This window comes from Mya arenaria, chromosome 15, assembly GCF_026914265.1.
Source record: "Mya arenaria isolate MELC-2E11 chromosome 15, ASM2691426v1".
NCBI lineage: Eukaryota > Metazoa > Mollusca > Bivalvia > Myida > Myidae > Mya > Mya arenaria.
This window is the reverse complement of record NC_069136.1, coordinates 28,393,085-28,416,652: the sequence shown is the minus strand read 5'-3', so window position 1 is coordinate 28,416,652 and position 23,568 is coordinate 28,393,085. Positions and strand designations below refer to the sequence as shown.

At 32.9% G+C, this 23,568-nt stretch overlaps 1 protein-coding gene across 1 annotated transcript; it reads left to right on the top strand.

The window, feature by feature from the left end:
- The first annotated feature begins 17,319 nt into the window (after positions 1-17,319).
- LOC128219270 (FMRFamide receptor-like) lies at positions 17,320-18,444 on the top strand. The gene has a single exon (XM_052927082.1). It carries the CDS (start codon positions 17,320-17,322, stop codon positions 18,442-18,444), a length of 1,125 nt encoding a protein of 374 aa, XP_052783042.1.
- Positions 18,445-23,568: the final 5,124 nt, after the last annotated feature.

The window sequence follows — 23,568 nt, the reverse complement described above, 5'->3', positions numbered from 1 at the left end:
CAAAGACGCAAGATAATATGGACCCATGGTACCTACATCGGTCGATACTAATTTTGAATTGCCTTGTAAAAACGGTTGCACTGGTATTTTGCCCTTGTGCTGAACATAAAGCAGGCTTTAGTTTTTATTAGTCATGAACATCGTATCTATTTTCACTATGTTAGTATGAATTTTCTCACCAAGTATGTTGATATACATTGTTGGTAAATGGTTTAAACAAAAATTATTTCAGCTCAAGAACTGTCCTTGAGGAATTACTGGAACATTCTAAGTATGACTGAATTTTTTTCTCTTTGTTTTTTTTTTCTTCTTTTCAATGTATTGACCTGACTTAGATAATACCAATCGGACAACTCCTCCATTTTCTATCAAAAACAACCTCGGATGTATATGGAAGGTTTACAGTGTCGTAATGCTTTACTTTTAACTACGCTGCAAGAAGATCGCATAATTATTTAAATTTAGCAGTCAAGCCTAAGGACTTTATTCTTAGGAATCTTTACGCGAATCAGTTTGAACTAAATAATTCAAATTTCACGTTTATACATTACAATTAATCTTAATTATTATTTTTAATATTATTATTATTATTATTATTATTATTATTATTATTATTATTATTATTATTATTATTATTATTATCATCATCATCATCATTATAATTATTATTATTTATTATTATTATTATTATTATTATTATTATTATTATTATTATTATTATTATTATTATTATCATCATCATCAGCATCATCATCATTATAATTATTATTATTATTATTATAATTATTATTATTATTATTATTATTATTATTATTATTATTATTATTATTATTATTATTATAATTATTATTATTATTATTATTATTATACTAATTATTATTATTATAATTATTATTATTATTATTATTATTATTATTATTATTATTATTATTATTATTATTATTATCATTATTATTATTATTAGTAGTAGTAGTAGTAGTAGTAGTAGTAGTAGTAGTAGTAGTAGTAGTAGTAGTAGTAGTAGTGGTAGTAGTAGTAGTAGTAGTAGTAGTAGTAGTAGTAGTAGTAGTAGTAGTAGTAGAAGTAGTAGTAGTAGAAGTATTATTATTATTATTATTATTATTATTATTATTATTATTATTATTATTATTATTATTATTTATTATTATTATTATTATTATTATTATTATTATTATTATTATTATTATTATTATTATCAAGAACAACTCCTGCACTTGCATACATCCGTGGTTGTTTTCGATGGAAAAGGCAAAATTGATTGAGATAATACACGCAAATGGTGGTAACGGAACAATAGGAAATACAGATAATTTTTACTTGCATCATTTAGCATACAAGTAAAGATACTCAGTTTTGTTTATAAAATTATTATTATACTATTGTATTTTTGATTGCGGTAAAAGAACTCGTGACAATTGTTACGTTACTACAACGGCAAAACTCTGTGACATTATCAAAAACATAGTATATGACCTTGAATGCAACATGCGTCTTCATCAGCTGTTTGAATCGTTATAACATTTGATTATGGGGTTTGTGAGAACTAACCAATACAATTGAACTACTACGCGTATGGATTCAACTAGCGAAGAGTCATTACTCCATATGCCGTGCACATCAACTCCACCAATAAGGTTATTCGTAACTCCGCATTGTAGTTGAATAAAGGGTTTCCGAGAACCACAAGAGAGGTGTAATGTTAACCAGCCAGATACTCCACTGGCACTAACTTACTCTCGAAAATAATGTGTCTTTAACATGTTGATTATATTTCCATCTTCTTTTGCAATTATATGTGCTATTATTTGTAAAACAATACCAGAACAAATTTACTGAGTCTAATGAATTCAAAAAAGGGGAACCGTTTTCGTGACAAAATATTTATAAGTCACTCGCTCGGCAAACTGTGGTAATCATGTCTCACATAATGATTAATATGTATCTAGTCCTAACCATTGAATCCATCGCATTTTTTTTTGTTATTCTTCGAACACCAAAGTTAACGTTTATTAACACTAAGTATAAAGGTCTACTGCTTTATGTATGTTTGCAAAAAGGCTGTTCTCACGGTCGCCAATGGACTCCTGAGCAAAAAAAAAATTCCATAAGCAAGAATATGCTGTACTTAATATTCTAAAAGTGGTTGTTTTTATTGGACTAAAATGATGGCAATGAGAAATATGCGTTTGTGTTTCTTTCGTCTGTTGTTCAAATTTTGTTTGGACTATTCCCGCTCAAGTGTTGTTAAAATTATTCGAAACATATTTTCAACTGAAACTATTTGTTTCTGCCAACATGGCCGAATGACGGAACATACGTAAATAGCCGAGAAGATACAGTTGAATACGAATATTTATGCATAACGAAGTATTGCTAGAATAATTTCCGACCGTATATACTGTAAAATATCGATCCTTAGACATTCTATGTCATAATGCGTTCATTAAAAAAAAAATCTGCTTCGTTAAATGTTATACATTATAGAGCAGTCGATATAGATAAATAAGCGAATGCCTTTTTTGAGGTTTTCTGACGAAGCCGTACTGGGTTCAGTATCTGTTCTTTGACAATGCCTTTTTTGAGGTTTTCTGACGAAGCCGTACTGGGTTCAGTATCTGTTCTTTGACAATGCCTTTTTTGAGGTTTTCTGACGAAGCCGTACTGGGTTCAGTATCTGTTCTTTGACAATGCCCTTACATTCATGACACATATATTTATTGGATGTTTAAACGTTTGAAATAATAATATTTTTCTTTATAATATTTGCGTTAAAGGGATTCGCAAATTTGACATTGGCAACATTTTCTTTTTGAAACTATATTAAAATCAATTTATTTTACCTTCTGTAAAAAACAAACAACATCACCGAACTGCCATCTGAATATACTAATTTAAACAGAATTTTGAAGTGTTTGGCGTAACTCACGTTTTTCAGCACATGATCGAACAATTTATATAGCATTTTAAGTACATGTTATGAGAAGAGCTCTTATTTATACTTCTTATAATGTTTTATCTGTGTTACGGGCAAGTTGTTTACATTTCACACGTGAATAAATTTTTCGCTTTCTGATCCTATAACACGTGAATATTTTCCTTTTATTGTTCAACAACTTCAAACCAATACGCGTAACGCTGTTATCTAATGTGAACTACTCAGCAACATGAACATCAAGTTAACGTTGGCGATCCTTTTGTTGTCATGGATATCATTCAGGTGATAATAACTGAGAGGCGGTTTTTGACAATGTTCCGCTATATAAAACCAGTCCTCTTTGCTTCTGACATTTACTGCTATAGGACGAGTGAGGTTGTCCATTGTGTCATCGGTTTTCTCAATTGACAAAGAGTCTAAGACAGTCGTCAGCACACATCATTTGGGAGTTAAGCCGTTGAAGATCGATAGTTGCTTAAATGGATGGTTCTTGGATGTGATATTGAGGTAAATTGCTTGGAAATTATTTATTTTTTGAAACAATGATATATAGTGTCACTGTATAAATATGTATTTTGGGAGTATCTTTACAAATAGGCTTCGACGTGTCCGTATAAACTATTTTTTAATCGAATTTCTTATTCATTAGGTGACATTATTGTATTAAATATATGTACAATACCATTGAAATGCAGCAAACACAATGATTATAAGGATAATTTAAATGCTCATTATATATTACTATGAGATAGGATTTTAAAACAAAGTTATAACAAGGTGTGAAGTTGAACTAAAGAAACTTTTGGAAAACAAATGCCGAAATAGCTATGATTTCCCGCGTATAAGGCACGAAACCATGCATGAATTAAAACGCCACTTTTTCTTCAACTGGACTCATTTTTCCTGACAACTTCATATAACTCATATAAAAAGTTTTTTGACCTCTTTGATTGTCCGGTTTAGTTTAGTTGCGCTGATAAAAATACATATTATGTTTTAGCAAGCAGGAGCTAGAATGTTAAAAAACACAATCATACATGACGAGAAGGACTTTGTGTCGTAACACGGTAAATTCAGCCCAATCGTGAAAATAATTTATTGACGTGTCATTTTCCATGTAATTCAATTCATTCTGAGTGTAATATGTGTAGTAATTTTGTTTTCCAAATCAACGCTTTCGACCTGCTGCAGAAATCTCGTTAAACGACACTTTGAGGGGTGGGGGGGGGGGGGCAGGGAAGAGTACTGATCGCATTATATTAATATTGATAACGCGTTTTCAAATGGAGGCAAGATATAAATATGTTACCAAAGGCGCTTTTCATAAAGTTCCGCGTGAAAATGATCGTCCGCATTTGTATTTTAAAACAGAAACTATATTCCATGTGTACGCAAAAAGTTTATAATACGGAAACTCCTATTTTAATTAGTATTAACAACTGATAATATTGAAGTAAATTTATTACAAAAGACGCAATAGCGTTTCATATTTACAGATACAAATGATATGCACTCATCAAGTATTCTTTATAAAGTGTATCTCCCTTCCCCAATCTAAACCGAATACCTGAATCATTAAAACAAATGTTAATCTAGTTTGCCGTACCAAAGTTTGACACGATGCACCTTCTTGAATCCTGAATATATTTTAAAGCGAAAAAATACCGCATAATAGATCAGGAGATTAAACGCAGAATAAAACATAAAGGTTCATGGTTACTAAAACAAGATACGATTGGTAAAATCTTTAGATTCTTTGCAAATAACGCTGAATGTGATACAGTTTGGAATATACTGGAAGCTTCACTGCCAACATTTTAAAATAATGCATTGAATTGAAGTCCACATCAATCGCGTTTTAACTGCGTTTACATATATTCATTGGTTAAAGAGTGAGACGGGTTAGACTAGACGCCGAAAAGCATCAAAAGCAAGAAAATACACGAACAGCTCTGAAAAGCACGGAAAAGCACAAAAAACAAGAGAAAATCCGACAAGCAAAGCGAAAAGCACAGATAACACCGAATGAAGGGCCAAAATCACAGAATCATGCGAAAACTAATTATTTTAGCAAAAAGCAAGGAGACGAACCGAAGAATAAAGCAAACTGCACAGAAGCCAAGAAAAATGAAATTATATTTGTGAAAAATACAGCAATTCTCACTGAAAACATTGAAAAGCAAATAAACAACAACAAGAGTAAGGCAAAATGCACAAAAAACAACAACTTTTTACGGATTTTTATTGGCTTTTACCTTGCTTTGAGGTGTTTAACTTAAACAAGCATTGCTTTTCGGTGTTTTCTATGCTTTTCGATGCTTTTCGCTTGCACTTGAGTGGACACTCGAAAGCACAGGGCATTAATATATCACAGAATCAGGAGAGTAGTCAAAAGTGATGCAGGAATTAATTACTATTTAGACAAATAATTGGACTTTAAATTCTAACACTGCATTAGATCAAGAAATAACATTATAAACTAATGTAGGGCATTGTGTTTCACATATCCGTCACAGAAATTGATTTTCTAGTTAATTAAACAACCTCTTTTCCAGATTTTTCAATGATGAATGTTTTAATTTCCAAAATGCAGATATTTGACATATATTGTTTTATGTCATTTCAGATCAAAACCAGCTAAAGGACAAAGGAAATACATGCACACAGATCGAAAAGGTCGGAAAGATAAAAACTAAGAATACATTAACCAAAAATGGATCGTAATTGCTCTTCCCTCCATAACAGTGTGACAAACATCAGTGAATGTTTTGATCAGGACCAAACTGGCGGTACAGACGATACAATTTCTACAATTGAGCAATATATTGTACCATTTATTGCAGTTTTCGGGATGTTAGGAAATCTATTGGCATTGATAGTCTTTCTACGGAAACCGATGAGTAACAATTCGTCAAGCTTTTTTCTTGCCGCACGTTGCTTGTCTGACGCGGGCTTTTTGGTGGTGCTAATGATCATATGGGTATCTACGGTGTTTGAACTGTATCTGAGCAAAGTGATGTTTGTGTGCAAAGCTTTGATATTCTTTACCTATGTCTTTGGGTGCTTATCCATGTGGCTTGTAATCCTGATTACAGCAGAAAACTATATACGAATTTGCAAGCCTTTCCTTGTACAAAGAGTGTGTAAGACTCTATATGCAAAAATAATATTTTGTGTGATTTTGGTTGTCATCATTAGCAGCTACAGTTTTCCATTATGGACAATGACGAATAATTGCGTGCCGTTTCCAGCTTATTACGAGTTCGTTACAATAATGGTGTATATTGACTCGGTGCTGACCCTGTTCTTACCGATTATTCTAATCGGTTTTCTAATGGCGGCGATAGTAACATCAACTATTCAAGCACGTACAAGGCAACGAAGGCTTAGTCAGTCATCAATGAGTAATAACAAGAATCACACAATGAAAGTAACGACGATGCTCTTCGCTGTCACCGTTACATTTATAGTTTTGAACATTCCATCACACAGCGTTCGACTTGGGTTAATGGTGTCCTCATTTCTTAAACACGAAAATGTAGGGACATCGGCGGTATCATTTAGTCAGACCATATCATCCCTGTTGTACTACCTGTCAATGTCTATCAATGTGATCATTTACTATATTTTCGGAAGCAAGTTCCGGGGAACGCTAAAAGGACTTTTCCTACCAAAGCCAATCAGCGGCCACTCGTCGGCAAGGCAAGATCGTTCCAACTCCCGTGAACCATTGAGGAAAGTTTCTATGCCTCTTCTTGGGGAGATAAACTATGCAGCGAGCGCCTCCTACTCTATTTTGGGAACCAGAATGACGCGCACTCAAAGCTCTGATTTGTGAATAAAATGACTGTGAATTTAAACAGACCAAATACGATAATAAGCAAGGCATAATTAAGTCACCATAGCTTTGGGAAAATGATGTCTTTTATAGAAAGTATTCTTAGCTATAGATGTATACGCCATAAATCGACCTTACACTGTAAATTTGCAAGACGAGAAAATTAGCTGTGATATTGTTGTCTTACAACTTGATATGTTACTGACACGTTGTACATATATGCATTGTAAGATATTGTAGTTGACTGATTTAAAAAGTGATTAAAAACTTTGAGACAAAATTAGTTTTTTTGTGTGTTCGTTTAACCAATAGGAAATCTACTTTTATTATACCCAGACCACGTGGTGGTGGGAGCTATATAGGAATCACATTGTCACGTCCGTCCATCCGTCCGGCTGCCCAGGGGCATCAAGACAGGTCTACTTTTCTCCATTACCATACCTCTGGCTGCAATATTTTTTGAGTAATTGCCCTCTGTAAATATTCATACCTTTTATTTGCCCTGAGCATTTAAGTTATTTCCTTCAAACTTCATGTACATAAATATCTCATTAAGAAGATGAAACCATAACCATAACTCCGGGTGCAGAGCAGTTTGAGTTATTGCCTTTTTAATTTTCAAACTTATTATTTGTCTAGAGGTATTTACTTCAATTTCCAATATAGAAATACTTTATTTAGGACAAGTGCACAAAAGTCATATCTCTGGGTACTGTATGTTTTATTTATAGCCCTTTCTTGCATTTCATTTATATATTTTGTCCGGAGCATTTGAGTTATTTTCTTCAAACTTTGTATACATATATATCCCAATAAGGAGAAGTGCAGTGCACAGGAACCATAACTCTTGGTGCATTTTTTAAGTTATTGTCCTTACGTTTTTGTCCGGAGCATAACTCGCAATTTCCGCCAGGTATTGACTTTAAACTGTTCATACAGATACTTCTCGCTCAGAGAAAGTGCAATGCACAAAAAAACCGATACATATTGGTGCAGTGTTTATGTCCAGGCCGCTTGCGGCGAGCGAGATATAGTTGTCACAGTGGTAGCGCCTTGTATGTGCTCGCGTACAATTATCTTGTCATAAAGGTTCGTCAAAAAGAGATGGGGAGTCTCGCACAAGACCCAGGTCTGCACGTCAAATGTGGAGGTTACAAGGTCGTGTCGCGCACAAGATTCAGGTCTGTACCATAGAGGTCAGGGTCAAGTTTAGAGGTCAAAGGTTACAATGATAAATGTCCGGACTGTATCCTGACCTTGCAGTATATAATTTTATTATTTGTTCACCATTATTATTTCCCTAATTATTTTTCAGCATACGATTTGTTAAAGTAAACTTATGTGTTTATAATACAAAGTAAAATGTAATTCATAGAATTATGTACGTGAACAATGTACCATAAACCGTTGTCAAATAAGAAATCAACATTCGTTGATTGTTAAACATTCTAGTAATGTAATGTTTTGTTGTTTTATTTATTCCATGCCGCTTCGGGTAACACGTGCATAAATTTTGATCCGGATTTCGCCAATAATTCACAAGCGTATGTAACAAGTGTTATGAATTCCAATCAATCACCAGTGCTTAACTATGGACAACCATTTCAATATGGATTCAACCCTCAGTCACCGGGTGTATTCGCGGCGTCAACACCACAGAGTAACGCCCCACCCCCATGGGCTCTAGAAATTATGTCGGACATTAAATCAATTAAAACAGTTATACCTAAAATTGACCAAATTGAACAGGCCCTAGGAAGTATCAAATTAAAGTTGTCGGCTTTTGATGAGAGAATGAGTTCGGTGGAAAGGAAAGTCAACGACATTGAAAAGGCATGCAGCTTCGTAAGTGAAGAAAAAAACTCACGAAAAACAGAGGTAAACTCAATTCAAAAACAAGTGAAACAAATAGACACATTTTGTAAAAATGCCGATTCGGCGATACATTCATTTCAACAGGAAGCAGAAAGGGCCAAAGAGGAACTCTTAGACATGAAAGCGCGGTCGATGCGAGACAACCTTTTATTTTACGGGGTATCTGAATGTGCCCCTGAGAATAATGAGAACTGTGAGGAGCTCATCAAGGACCTAATAAAGTTGAAATTACAGCTTGAAACAGAGGGTATGATTTTCGACCGTGCGCATCGACTCGGGCTCGAAGGCGGCTGGTAAGACTCGTCCCATTGTGGTTAAATTCCACAACTACAAATCAAGAGAGGCCGTTAGGTTAAAATCCCTCGAATCGCCCATCAAAGATGCCCTGAAGAGCTCCGGCCATGGCATCGGAGTACAATCCCCACAGGAGTACCGTGACGCTCGGAAGGCATTCTACCCTATCGTGAAGGACGCCGAAAAACATGGAAACACCGCCCGTATCACCGTAAATAAACTCTATATAAATAGAAAATTAACAAAAAAGTTTGTAAACGGCAAACTCTGTGACCATAAAACCAATAGTGCATAGGACAGTCAAGAGGAGCCAGAATTAAGGCTTATATCATGGAACATTGATGGTCTTTCGAGAAAATTTTTAGACACTGACTTTTTAGACATTGTTAATAAGTATGATGTTATATTTTTATCAGAAACTTGGATTTCTAAACACACTTGTTTAAATCTAAATATTAAAGATTATTTTTGTGAGCATTTAAATGGAAATAAGTTGTACAACACAAAAAAGGCCGTTTTAGCGGTGGCCTATCAATTTATTATCACCAATCATTAAGCAAGTATTTTGAAATTGCAGAAAAAAACCAACATGGTATAATTTGGATAAAGTTAAGTAAAGATTTATTTAATTTTGAAGAAGATGTATATATTTGTAACACATACATTCCTCCAAGTAACTCTAATATACTAAGAAATGATCAATTTGATTTTTTCGAAGAAATAGAACTTGGTTTTGAAAAGTATTCTCAACTTGGTAAATGTTTTGTTGTAGGGGATCTTAATAGCAGAAGCTCTAATGTTATAGATTACCTTACATTTGACAGGTATATTGACAATGATAATCAGCTGTCAGATTATGTTCACATTTCACCACGTGATTCAAAAGATCACGTGCTAGATACACACGGTAAACGCCTGATCGAGTTATGTCAGTCCACATCTTATATTATTGGTAATGGTCGGCTGCACAGCGATCACGGTGTTGGCGAATATACATTTCATTCAATGAATGGATCAAGCGTAGTGGAGTATCTAATACTTAAGCCTCAGGATATCATACATGTCTCGGACTTTCAAATACTTGATCCAAACGAATTTTCCGATCATTCAGGGAACGTTTTCTCTTTTATTAAGCGGGTTGAGAAAAATAATACCAATGATAATATTATTAATAATAATGATAATAAAATCAAATGTAATCCATCAAAAAATGAACTTAAAAGAAATTTGTTACTAAAAAGTGATCAATTGTCTTTACTAGTAGAACAATTAAACACTAATATAAATATTGACGGTATAACGAATTCGTTCATACAGATAATTCAAGATTTGTCATCGTGTATGTCTGCCAAAAAACAAAATAATATAACTACAAGAAAATTACACCCAAACAAAAAGCCGTGGTTTAATGCAGAATGTTTTAATGCTAGAGCTCATTTTAAAAAGGCTAGAAATAAATTTGTTCGTAATAAAACATGTGCCAACTTACGACATGAATACATTGAAGCAAAGTCTTGCTACAATAGGTTGAAAAGAAAACATAAGACTAAATTTAATATAAAAGAAAAAGAAATTTTGGCAAACCTGAGTAAATCAAAACCCAAGGAATTTTGGAATAAAATTAAAAGCCAATATAAAAAAAGTCAACCCAAATCTGAGAATTTAAATGCGTCAGACTTATATGACCATTTCAAAACATTATATAGTACTTCAGACTATAATGAAAACCAAGAATTAAGAACAAACATTAGCGATGAGTATCTTGACAAAGAAATAACATTGGCAGAAATTAAAGTAGCTGTTTTTTTCCCAAAACAATAATAAAAGTAGCGGTTTGGATGGAATAGTCGCGGAAATTTATAAAACTATATTTACAGATATATCACCATTTCTATCGAAACTATTCAATCGCATCTTTTCTACAGGAGAATACCCCAGATCCTTTGGGGATGGTATAATAGTACCTGTTTTTAAGGGGGGGGGGGAATGTAGACGAACCAAAGAATTATAGAGGAATAACTCTCATTAATATTCTTTCGAAAATATATTCTCAAATATTACTTAATAGACTAACAACGTGGAGTAGTATTAATAATAAAATTATCGAAAATCAATTTGGATTTCAAAAAGGAAAGTCTACGACTGATTGTGTGTATATTTTACATTCAATTATAGCAAAAACACTTTCCTCAAAGATGAAACTGTATTGTTGTTTTGTTGACTATGAGAAGTGTTTTGATAACATCACAAGATCACATCTATTCTATAAGTTAATAACTGAAAATATAAGCACCCGTTTCGTAAAGGCCATCAAGGCGATGTATAGTGCCGTCAAGGCATGTGTACGATATAAAACAAACCTATCTCCATTCTTTACATCAAATGTCGGCGTGAAACAGGGAAACCCCAGTTCAAGTTTGATGTTTTTATTCTTCGTTAGCGATATTTTATCAAATATTAATCATAATATAGAAGGAATTTGCACCATAAACGATGTCAAATTATATCTGCTTTTATTTGCCGATGACGCTGTTATTTTTGCTCAAACTCCTCAGGCCCTACAATCAATGCTTGATGATTTACAAGTCTACTGTGGAATATGGGATCTTAAAGTTAATACATTAAAAACTAAAATTATGATATTCGAAAGAGGCAGAAAATCTAACTTTATCTTTAACATGAATAATACAAATCTAGAAATTGTTGAATCATTTAAATACTTGGGTATAACCTTGTTCAAGAATGGAAACTGGAATAGGACACAGAAACACATTGCACAACATTCCCTTTATGCCTTACATAATTTATTTATCGTTTATAATCAACTAGACATTAACATCAAAGAAAAAACTAATCTTTTTGACAGTCTCATTGGGTCAATTCTTAATTATGGTTCAGAAATCATTGGATTCCATTCAGCAAAAAACATTGATCTAATTCATTGCAAATTCATGAGAAAAGTTTTAAACGTCAGGAAAAGTACGAATCTCACCGCCTTATATGGTGAACTAGGCAGGCACCCAATGATAACTGAACGAAAAATAAGAATGCTTAAGTATTGGATACGAATTTTAAAATCTAACAATACATCATTAATCAAAAATACATATAGAATGTTAAAAAATGACGTTGACAACAATAATACATACAGTGGAATGAATTGGGCATATCAAATAAAGAAAATATTAGATGAAATTGGAATGTCAGAAATATGGTTAAATCAAGATATACAACCGATTTCGATCGAAATAATACGACAAAGAATGATTGATATTTATAAACAGTCGTGGAATACAGATATTAATGATTCAAACAGACTAGAAACATATCGCTGGTATAAAAATGAACTCAAGCAAGAAAAATATCTAGATAGTATACACATAAATAAATATAGAATTGCCCTTACAAAATTTCGAGTTTCCTCACATGACCTATTAATCGAAACGGGAAGACATCATAACATCCCAAGAGCAGATAGAATATGTACCTTTTGTAATATGAATACCATCGAAAATGAATATCATTTTCTTTTAGTATGTCCAAAATACCACAATCTACGAAAACAATTCTTTAAACCATACTTTTGCCATTGGCCAACAAAACAAAAATTTATTACCCTTTTGTCCTCAGACAGCGGAAAAACTATGCTCTGTATTAGTAAATATCTATATCATGCATTTTTGTTACGATCAGAACCTAATTATGTTGAGAATTGATATGATATATAGTATACTTCTCTATTGACTATGTCTTTGCTCTTCACGATGATTTGTTTCATATGATTTATTTCATATGTTTTGCATTTTGGCTATAGATGATATGTCATTTAATGCTGAATAAATATTATGTTATGTTATGTTGTTATGTTATATCCGACAAAACCATGCCAAAGCGTTCCTTTAAATCTCGCGCTTCATCAGTGTCAAGCACATCACTATCCCCGTAGTAGAAGCAGATATCATCAAAAATCATTGATTGACCTGAATAAGCAAACATTTTCATTTGTAAACTTCATCAACTGTTTATTTTTCTTTGCGTATCAATGATTTGAAGTTTTTTCGTCAATTAGAAGCAATTCAAAATATTTAATATTACTTGTATTGTTGTTAACATCAAATGCCGACACCTTGTTTGGAAGGCCTAGGACGACGTAATTACAATGATTCTGATTGGCTTACATCATAAACAACCGCAGTGAGCATGCAATTAAAATAGCCGTTATAGAATAGCGGAATAGTATAACATTTGACAAATCGTCATCAGTCTTTTTTTCCGAACACACGAAAAAATGACATTCGTCTGCCAGAATAAAAATAAAGGATAACGATAGAACCTTTTATTTTTATTTGGTTTTGGCACAAAATACGGTCGGCGCTCCCGTAAACCACATTATAAAAAAATGCTGGCTTAAGTAAGATACTAACTGTTTAACTAGATAAGATTTGTGTTACCATTTAACAGGTTATCTTACGGCAGTTATATGCAACCATGATAGTAATTAAATCACTTGCATTTGTTTTCGCCACCATACAAAAATGCTCCTGTATGAACTTGTGATAATGTTTGCATTTCTTTTGCCAATGCATTTTCTGATCCTATACAACGTCAAAGGTTCCCATTAAATTTTCAACAACTTTAAACTAACACGCTTCAACGCTGGCATCTCTCCAATTAGGAATCTAATGGGCAATTTGAACATAACGGTAATGCCTATTAGTCCTTGTCAACCTTTTGTTGTCATGGATATCGTTAAGGTGATTATAACTTGTTCACCATGTTTCGCTATATAAAACCAATCCTCTGCTTCTTTGCATTTGTCGTTTGCTATCGGACGCGCTAGGTTGTGGCATCGTTTTTCTCATATGACAGAGAGTCTAACCCTGTCGTCTGCACATATTATTTCAGAGTTAAGCAATACAAGAAAGATGGTTGTTTAAATGGATGTTTTTTGGATGTGATAGTGAGGTAAATTTCTTTAAAAAAATTATTCCTTTTTTTAAATAAAGTTATGAAATGTTTCAAGAAATGTTATTGTGGAAATATATTCAGAAAAAGGACTTTGCTGTAGATGTGTGTTCGTATAATCTATAATTAAAATCCGAATTGATATTTTTTTATAGTACTAAATCTATTTACAAAACCATTAAAATGAAGACAATACAATAATTATAAGAATTAATCAAAGTTGTTATTATATATAACCATGAGATAGGATTTCAAAGCAAACTTAAAAAAATGTGTGAATTCAACTTAAGAATCGTTTTGAAAAAAATATATAGATATAACAATGAATTTCCTTTTAATTGTTCACACAACCTCGCATGAATTAAAACGTCACCTTTACCTCTACGATACTCATTTTTTCAGAGAGCTTCATCTATTTTATTATGACTTGTTTGAATGTACGGTTCAGATTAGTATTTGGAGTGTAAACAACCATATATAAGATAGCATGCTGAGCTAGTATTTAAACATATTCATACATGATAAGAAGGACAATGTGCTGTTACACGGTAAATTTGGACCAGTTTGTGACATGTTGTTTATTTCCAAATCGACGTTTTCGACTTTATTCAAAATCTCGTGGTACGACACTAGGGAGGCAAGGAACAGGAGTTTTAGTTTTATCAATTGTCCATAAAGAGAGTTTTTGCCACTATTTATGTATATTTTTCAACCTATCCAATACCACTAATTTACCTGTGTCAGCTTTTATACTAATTTTGCAATCTTATCAGACACGGATCGGTTGAGAAGTTGACACATGCAGTCGACCAAACAACATTTTAACATATGCGGACAGTACAACTAAAAAGTGCCAAAATACCGCATACGAAAGCGGGGAGTTTCCAGCTTAATAAAACAAATAAGTTTATGATTTCCCAAAACAAGATACAATGGGTAAATATTCATTACAAATAACTTTGTATGTGATCAAGTTAGAAATCAACTAGACATTTATCTGTCTCCGTGTTAGAATTGTTTATTATACGCCTATCAAATTCCTTTTTCATATCCAACAGTGAAAATACAGCACGCCGTATTGAAAATTCCGCATTATAATACTGTCGTTTTCTAATTCCGTATCATGCGAGTACCGTGTGTTATCTCGGAACTACTTTCGCGTTGCTAAAAATAGCGTGACCAAAAAGAGGTAAAACCTGTCAACTTTTAAATACATAAAATTATCTAACTTTACTCACGCTCCAGAAGCAGGAAAATGTTTCTTATGTTCTTTAGAGAACCATGAGGATAAGCACGAAGCAGAGAACACTTCCAATCTATCTAGACAGCTACTTCAGGGAACTAGTTGTTTGCCATTTCGAAGTTCATAAAATGATAAATTGTTGCATTATCCATGTTTATTACCATAAATTTGAGCAGCTCGCTTATACATAGAAGAAGGCGAATTCACGTCATCGATAGAAATAGCGATTGACTAACGAACTTCCCTCAATTCTGCATATTATGATCGTCAAAAAATCCCACGAATATTTACTTTGTTAAAAATGGCCGCGTTACGTCTACAGGAAATGACGATAAGTGAATACTCGTAAAATAAGTACTGTTTTTTGTCGTTGTTTTTTGTGCTGTGACATTTAGTAATTGTTTTCGTGTTAGCAATTTGTTAATTTTGCTTTAACATAAAATATTTTGTTCTTATTTTACTCAGTAAAGTGAATTCTGTAATTTCTGACTTCTTTTCGCTTTAGTAGCCTCCATTGACTTCATTACACAAAACTACGTAACACATTCGAATTTATACGCGCATTTGACAGATGGCGGTAAATTTAAATCAAATTGAAACCGAAAAATGAAAAGGAACAATTAAATAGGCAGGTAAATATTAACTGGAATATTACGATAAAACGATTTTCTAGTGTCTCGTTCTGTGAGTAAACAAGTATCCGTCTCGATCTGCGGTCATGACGGATACGTGTTTACACCGAACTCGACGTGATACAGGTCACCAAAAAAGCGTCCTATCATAATATCTCCTATGTATTGCATCCATGATGAAAAGGAAACTTATTAAGGAACTAAGTAGTCGGACATATGAAAATAAACCCTACTCAATGCAAGGGCGCTTCCATGATTTAAATGAAGGACTACATCGATAAGTCTCTGTAAGACTTGGAATAAAACAACAAAAGTGTGAGTGCGGATAAACCAAGACTACGTACATTGCTTTTCAATGGCGTTTATATATTTTAATTAGTTAAATAGTTAAATGGTAATGTTGATTCAAACCAGGACATACACAGATCACAATGTGTATGTTAGGGAGTCCAAAGTGTTCTGTGATGCAGGATTAATTACAATGTGCAGCTGCAAACGAAACCCTATGTGCACAACTTTGTCATCTCAACAACATTCCCTTCAGGTTTCTTGACTTTAGGTCAGTTTAGGAATGAATTGCGTGATTGATGTAATAATCAGGGTATTAACGCACTTGGGCTGGTTAGAGGGTATAGAGTCCGAAACGAGTACTTTAACCAGCCCATCAGCGTTCATATTCCCGATAATGACATCATATTTACAATTCATTACTTACAATAATACCAATTGTTCATTACTTCTTTCCAGATTTTCTAATTTTTTTTATTCAGTTTCAAAACCTTACAGTAATTCCGTATCACATATTATGTAAAAAGAACGACCCGACCGTTACCGGAAACTGTATATCATATGAGGTCATAATAACGCGGGAAAATAGTTAAAAATAAATACGTTTACTAACCTTTTTAACGTAAAATTGCAACGCTAATGACAACAATACATCCATCAAATCATAAATTAACACTCTTCAACATGTTAATACAAGTATTCGTGGCCTGGTGACATAATACAAACTATAACTAGCTAAACAAATTATAATTTATATTAATACACCGCGATCAGAACATATACAAAGATGTTGCGTTAATCGGAAAATATTCGCAATTGCCGAAAGGCCGTTCATTTAAGGAATGGAAGTTGTGATATAACTATATAGTTTGGGAGTGTTATATGCATCCCCATTAGTGGGGGCATTATTACTATAAAAGACAAATGATTGAGCTGTAAAGTCTTACAATAATGCATAAGCTCGGACGAATACAGTCTTAAACTATCTAAGGCTCTGTGTTTTACTTGTCTGTCTTAGAAATTCTTTTTGTTTTACACTTTCAGTTAATTTAACAACGTCTTATTTTCCAGATTTTCCAATGATGAATGTTTTAAATGAAAAGCAGATATTTCACCTTTAGTATTTTTTAATGTCATTTCAGATAACATACGCTAAAGGGCAAAGGAAATACATTTGCACAGACCGAAACGCTCGGAAAGAACATAACTAACAAATACATTGGCAAAAATGGATCGTAATTGCTCATCCCTCCATAACAGTGGGACAAACATCAGCAATTGTTTTGACCAAGTTCAAGCCGGAGAAACAGACTCTACGATATGTACACTTGAGCGATATTTTGTACCGTTTATTGCAGTTATCGGGGTATTAGGAAATCTTTTGGCATTAACAGTATTTTTACGGAAATCGATGAGAAACAATTCGTCCAGTTTTTTTCTGGCCGTGCGTTGCTTGTCGGACGCGGGCTTTTTGTTGGTGCTCATGGTGATTTGGGTATCGACGGTGTTTGAACTGTACTTGAGCAAAGTGTTGTTTGTGTGCAAAGCTTTAATATTTTTGACCTACGTATTTGGGTGCTTATCTGTGTGGCTTGTAATCTTTGTTACAGCAGAGAACTATACACGAATTTGCAAGCCTTTCCTTGTACACAGACTGTGTAAGACCCTTTATGCAAAAAATATCTTTTTTGTAATTTTAGTGGTTATCATTAGCAGCTACAGTTTTCCATTTTGGGCAATGACAGATAATTGCGTGCCTTTCGCAGCTCATTATGAGTTCGTTACAATAATGGTGTATATTGATTCGGTGCTGACCCTGTTCTTACCGATTATTTTAATTGCTATACTTATGGCTGCGATTGTCACATCAACAATTCAAGCACGTAAAAGGCGACGAAGGCTTAGTCGGTCAAAAATGAGGAAAACCATGAACCCAACTAAGAAAGTTACGACGATGCTCTTCGCTGTCACCGTTACATTTATAGTTTTGAACATTCCATCACATAGCGTTCGGCTTTGGTTAATGGTGTCCACATTTCTTGAACATGACAATGTAGGGACATCGGCTGTTTCAATTAGTCAGACCATATCATCCCTGTTGTACTACCTGTCGATGTCTATCAATGTGATCATTTACTATATTTTCGGAAGCAAGTTCCGGAGAACACTTAATGGACTTTTCCTACCAAAGGAATTAAGCGAACATTCATCGACAAGGTCAGATGGTTCCACTGCCCGTGAAACCTTGAGGAAAGTTTCTATGCCTCTCCTCGGTGAGATCAACTATGCAGCGAACAACGACAGTTTCTGTTTGGGACACACAATGACGCCAACCAAAAGCTCTTATTTGTGATGAAACACGAAGACAAACAACATTAATAAGCACGGTATTATTGGACTTACCTTGGTTTAGGGAAAATGAGATATTTTGTGAAAAAATATTCCAAGTTAGTTTTGGGGTTATTTCAGTCAAGTGAGAAATTTATTTCTGTGATAGATAAATAACACAATTCATCTATATAAACCATAGGTCTTACCTTAACCACTATGATCATTCGCTAATTTGCGCGAATAATTTGCCCACAACTTGCATTATAAAGTTAAAACTAATTTTTAAGTTTAAATGTTTTTACTTGTTTTCATTTTGTTTTGTAATCCTTATATATTCCGCTTAACCTGGTTAAAATAAAAAGCTGACTATCTAATCGGACAAAACGTGATGTTTACCGCATACCATTTTAAATGTTGAAAACAAAGTAATGAAAGAAATAAACTTATTGTCAATTGTGAAATACCTACAGATTAATTGTTTTGAATGTTTTAACTAATAAAAAGGAGCTCTTGAACATGTAATAGTAACGCTTAAGCACGAGTGTATACTTTCTAACACGAGGGTTGCGGGTGGGATAACTGTTTTGTACTTTGTTAATAAGGACGACGATCAATAAATATCGTGGGTTATAAATGAATAGTTCTGTAATTTATCCGCACGATTACGACCATTGCATGTATAAATTGTTCAGATTCGGGAGTTCATGTTTGTACAGAAACAAAGAAAACAACCTCAAACATGGTACAAATCAAGAGTCATCGACATCAAAAGTGTTGTTTGACGTTGGCTGTTATTTTTTACCTCTTGATAAATAGGTAATCCCGTAGCTATCAAAATACGTAGATAATCAAGGGTCATGTCATTTGAATAAAACAGTTGAATAAACACTAAGTAATGTTGCAGACCAGAAACTGAATCCATTTTATACCTGTTTTATCATTGAAATTGTCTTATCCGTCATTAGAAATTATCAGTTGAATATTGGTGGACAATACATTTACTTTCAACCTATTTATTTAACAACGGTTGTGAAACAAGTTATTACAATATTACATTAATCACTCTCGTTGGGACGATAAAAAACACTAGAGCGTGGGGAAAACCGGGGTATCCAAGAAGACGTGTCGGATCCGGCTTATAACCGTCCAATAACAATGCTTAATTATTTTGGAAAGCTATTCAGTCCATATTCTTCTTAGTACATTTTTTTTTTATAAAAATACGATCTGCAATTGTACCATAAATGATAGAAAACATGCGAATCCGAATTATATATATATATATATATATATATATATATATATATATATATATATATATATATATATAGATATATATATATATATAGATATATATATATACTCGTATATATATATATATATATATATATATATATATATATATATATATATTGTACAATTTATGATAAGTAAACTTGTCATCACTTGTTTGATGTTTGGACTCGTGTTGTCGTTATTAGACTGTTAAATTGTGAAAACAATTTAAAACACTAGAAATGATATATAATAACAAAATTTTATAACACATATATTATTCATTGATAAACTTTGACAAGGTTAGACCCATACATATATGGTGTACATAAAACATAGATGGATATATCAATATAAACAATATAATGTCCGTCCATATTATTGTTTTTAATTTGCATGTTTTGTATGTATTGAAAAGTTTCAATCATTGATCATTTTGACCTAAGTTTGAGCAAATAATGTGTATAATATCGATTCTGAATAAAACATATTTTGCTTCCTATTCAATCATAGATTCATGAAATAAATGTTGAACAATATGACATTTCAAGCTGGTTCCGGCAGACTAAGGTTTTCGACAGCAGACAATATGTTTGCATTAAAGGTGCTTTTAGATGTTTCAGATTTATTCGCGTAAAGAGTTGTTTTGTGTATGTATAGACCTGAAAGCTGCTTTTGATTCAATAAATAGAAGTAAACTATGGTTAAAAAACTATTGCATTCAAGGAACCTTTTTTAAAAAAAATTGTAAAATAGACGTATGGAAAGGCTTAAAGTTATGTTCGACAAAATGGAACATGTTCTGATTACTTTCCATGTTTTATTTGGGCCATACAAGGAGAAAGCATATCTCCCTTATTATTTTCATTTTTGTAAACGATTTTATGTCTATTTTAAAAACAGTACAATGTTTAATGGAACTGTTATAAAAGACAGGATTATGACCAGAGATACATATATTTTGTAAACCTTTTTGTACTTCTGTATGCGGACGATACAATTATTATCTCAGAAAGTGCTGAAGATTAACAAAATGTTTGACATGTAAATGAAAACTATTATAACCATAATAAAATTAGAGTTAATACCTCTACAAACAAGAGTCTTATACTTACCAGAGGTAGACTGTGTAAATACGAATTTACTGTTTATAATACCAATATTATGAAGTGTCTGAATATAAGTTCTATAGGTTTTATATGATAAACCTATTTGCATCGAAAATCACTGTCATAGTGATATCGTAGAGGCAATTCTAAAATTGAAAAACGCTCAGATATCTTGATGACGTAGTGAAAGAAGTCCACATGTACAGGCATCCGTACAAGTTGTGTTTGACGACCTCTCTAATGTACACTCCATTGTTTGTACCAGTGGTATATTGTCAAGGTTTTAGGAGACATTTCTGTATTTTTATATTGTTATTTTTGTAAAATAAACATATTTTAAACTGTGTCAAAAAGGATTTATTTGTACATTTTTCGAACGCGGACGTTATTCGATGTAAGTGTAGCATTAATTGACCGATAAAAAAAGGTCGATATGCAGAAAATCAAAATCAACACAAGGAGAAATGCTCTAACATACTTCATATTAACTGTAACAACAGGAACAAGAACATCATTCATGTAAGTACAACGTTGGTTTAAGTAATAAAATCATACCAAATATTTGTGCATTTTTATTTCGTCCTTAAACCTTACACACGCAAATGTTGAATAGTTTAACTACGTCCTAAATAAAAAAATGTTGAACGACAGTTCCTGAAATTCACCTGTGTCTTTTGTTTTTGTGCAAAATAATATTGCATACTGGGCAATTACTTCTGATTATGTTACCAGGGCTGAAAAATCGATTGCTTACCCCTCCTTTGCAACAATGCGTCAATTGATTTTATTTATGGATACCTGTATACAGTTATAATTCTGAATAACCCAAAGAACAAAGTAGAAAAAAGTCACATAATAATTGAGACAGTGTAAAAAATTTGTGTTCCAACAAACTACATGACTTTAAATGTGGTACCCAAATAATGCGCCTTATGACGTCAGTGAATAACAGGCATGGGCTATTTGGTGAAATGAGCAAAACCACATGACAATAAGAATTTAACGTTAAACCATGTGTTTCCAATACAGATGAACAACATTTTAATTAGATTTAATATATTTCCGCGTAATTTAGGTGTTGTTTTATCCTCTATATTTGTGCTATAAACCCACATAATTATGCGAAAAAAAAAAAAAAAGCCTTATGAATGGTTCGTAGATGATGTTGACGAATAATGGAAACGCATATAAGTCAATATTAAAGTAGTGGTCATTCGTAAAAGAATGTTTCTCACGAAATTGCATTTCACCAAATAGAAAAGTCATTTTCTACAACAATTCGCTAGATTTTTTTTCGGAAAATGTCAAACCTCTCGTTACCAAGTTAATTTGATAAAGTGTGACAAGTATAAAAAGGGGAACTTATTACGTATTTTCAGTTTCATCACGACCTCATTCACCATTATCAGCTATTGATCAATTTAGATAACGATGCAATCAAAGTACTGGTATTGTATGTATTATTCAGAACTTACGATCTAGAATAACCAACGCAAAATGTTTCAAGCTACTTATTTACAATAAGTTTTTGGTCTTTGATGAACACACACGAGAGTGGAAGAGACAGTATTTTATGAATGCGGATGAACAAGTGGAAACTGATGGTGAATGGAATAGCCGATAATTGTTTGTCTCAGTGTCAGTGTTTTTGCTTTAAGGTGGATTATAGAGATTAATTAAGGAATGAATTGCGGGGTTGATGTCATTATCGGGGTATGAACGCAATTGGGTTGGTCAATGTGTGTGGAGTCCGAAGGAAGTAAAGCAAGTAAATTATAGCTGGAACATTGCCGATTGTTTAGAACTTTGTTGAAATTAAACGTATTATTAACTCCAGCTGAATGAGTTGTCTAAATAATTGTAAACAGTACTGCTCATTACAAAGGTGTCTATGAAATATCCAGAACAGTTAAAGATGCACTCTTACTACCAACTAAGATTTACCACAATTAATAACATTGTTTTAATAATCCAAAAAGGATGAATAAATGTCGAAAAGAATGATTTTTATGAAGAATACCATGTATAATTTGAAAGAAATGAGCATAAAACACAGTATTTTTTACCTTATGGGACTAAAGCAGACCACAATAAATCTTTTAGCATTCACCAATCATTTAATATATTTGCGCTTTCTGCTTTTAAATACACAGTTCCAATCTTGTTATCAGTAGTTAATATTTTACATAAATGCATTATTTAGTAAGTAATTATTACTTATAATTAGGTTTATTAGTCAAAATTGATGTTTGTTATACATGTGTAGGTATTGATTTTTAATAAGAGTGTCACTTTAATATATGACAGTTAACAACGGTGCAGTTAACATCGTTGTTATATTTAACAAAGTTCTGAAAAATCGACCAATTGTGTAAATTTTAATGATTAAGAAGGGCTTAGCGAGCGCAGCAAAATACCATCTGACTTAAATTATAACAGTGTTCAGCAGAAAGGTGAGCCAAATCATGACGCAATTTCGGTTAGTTGTAACGGTAAATGGTATTTATTAGATGCAGATATGCCATTCTAACGGTTGAACATAGAGGTAATAATCATAGTTAAAATTCCCCTCAAATTCTTTTGAGCCCCTGTTTGTGCAATAAATTGCCAATTTTGCATGAATGATCGTTCCTCTAAAGTTTTAAAAGCCGATTTTCAGCATCTAAATCTGATTGTAGCCTACTTAAATACGTTAGTTGAGTAATTTGTATTTCATGGTTTAACACGATTATTTCGCTTTCCAATCAATTCTTCAGCCGGAC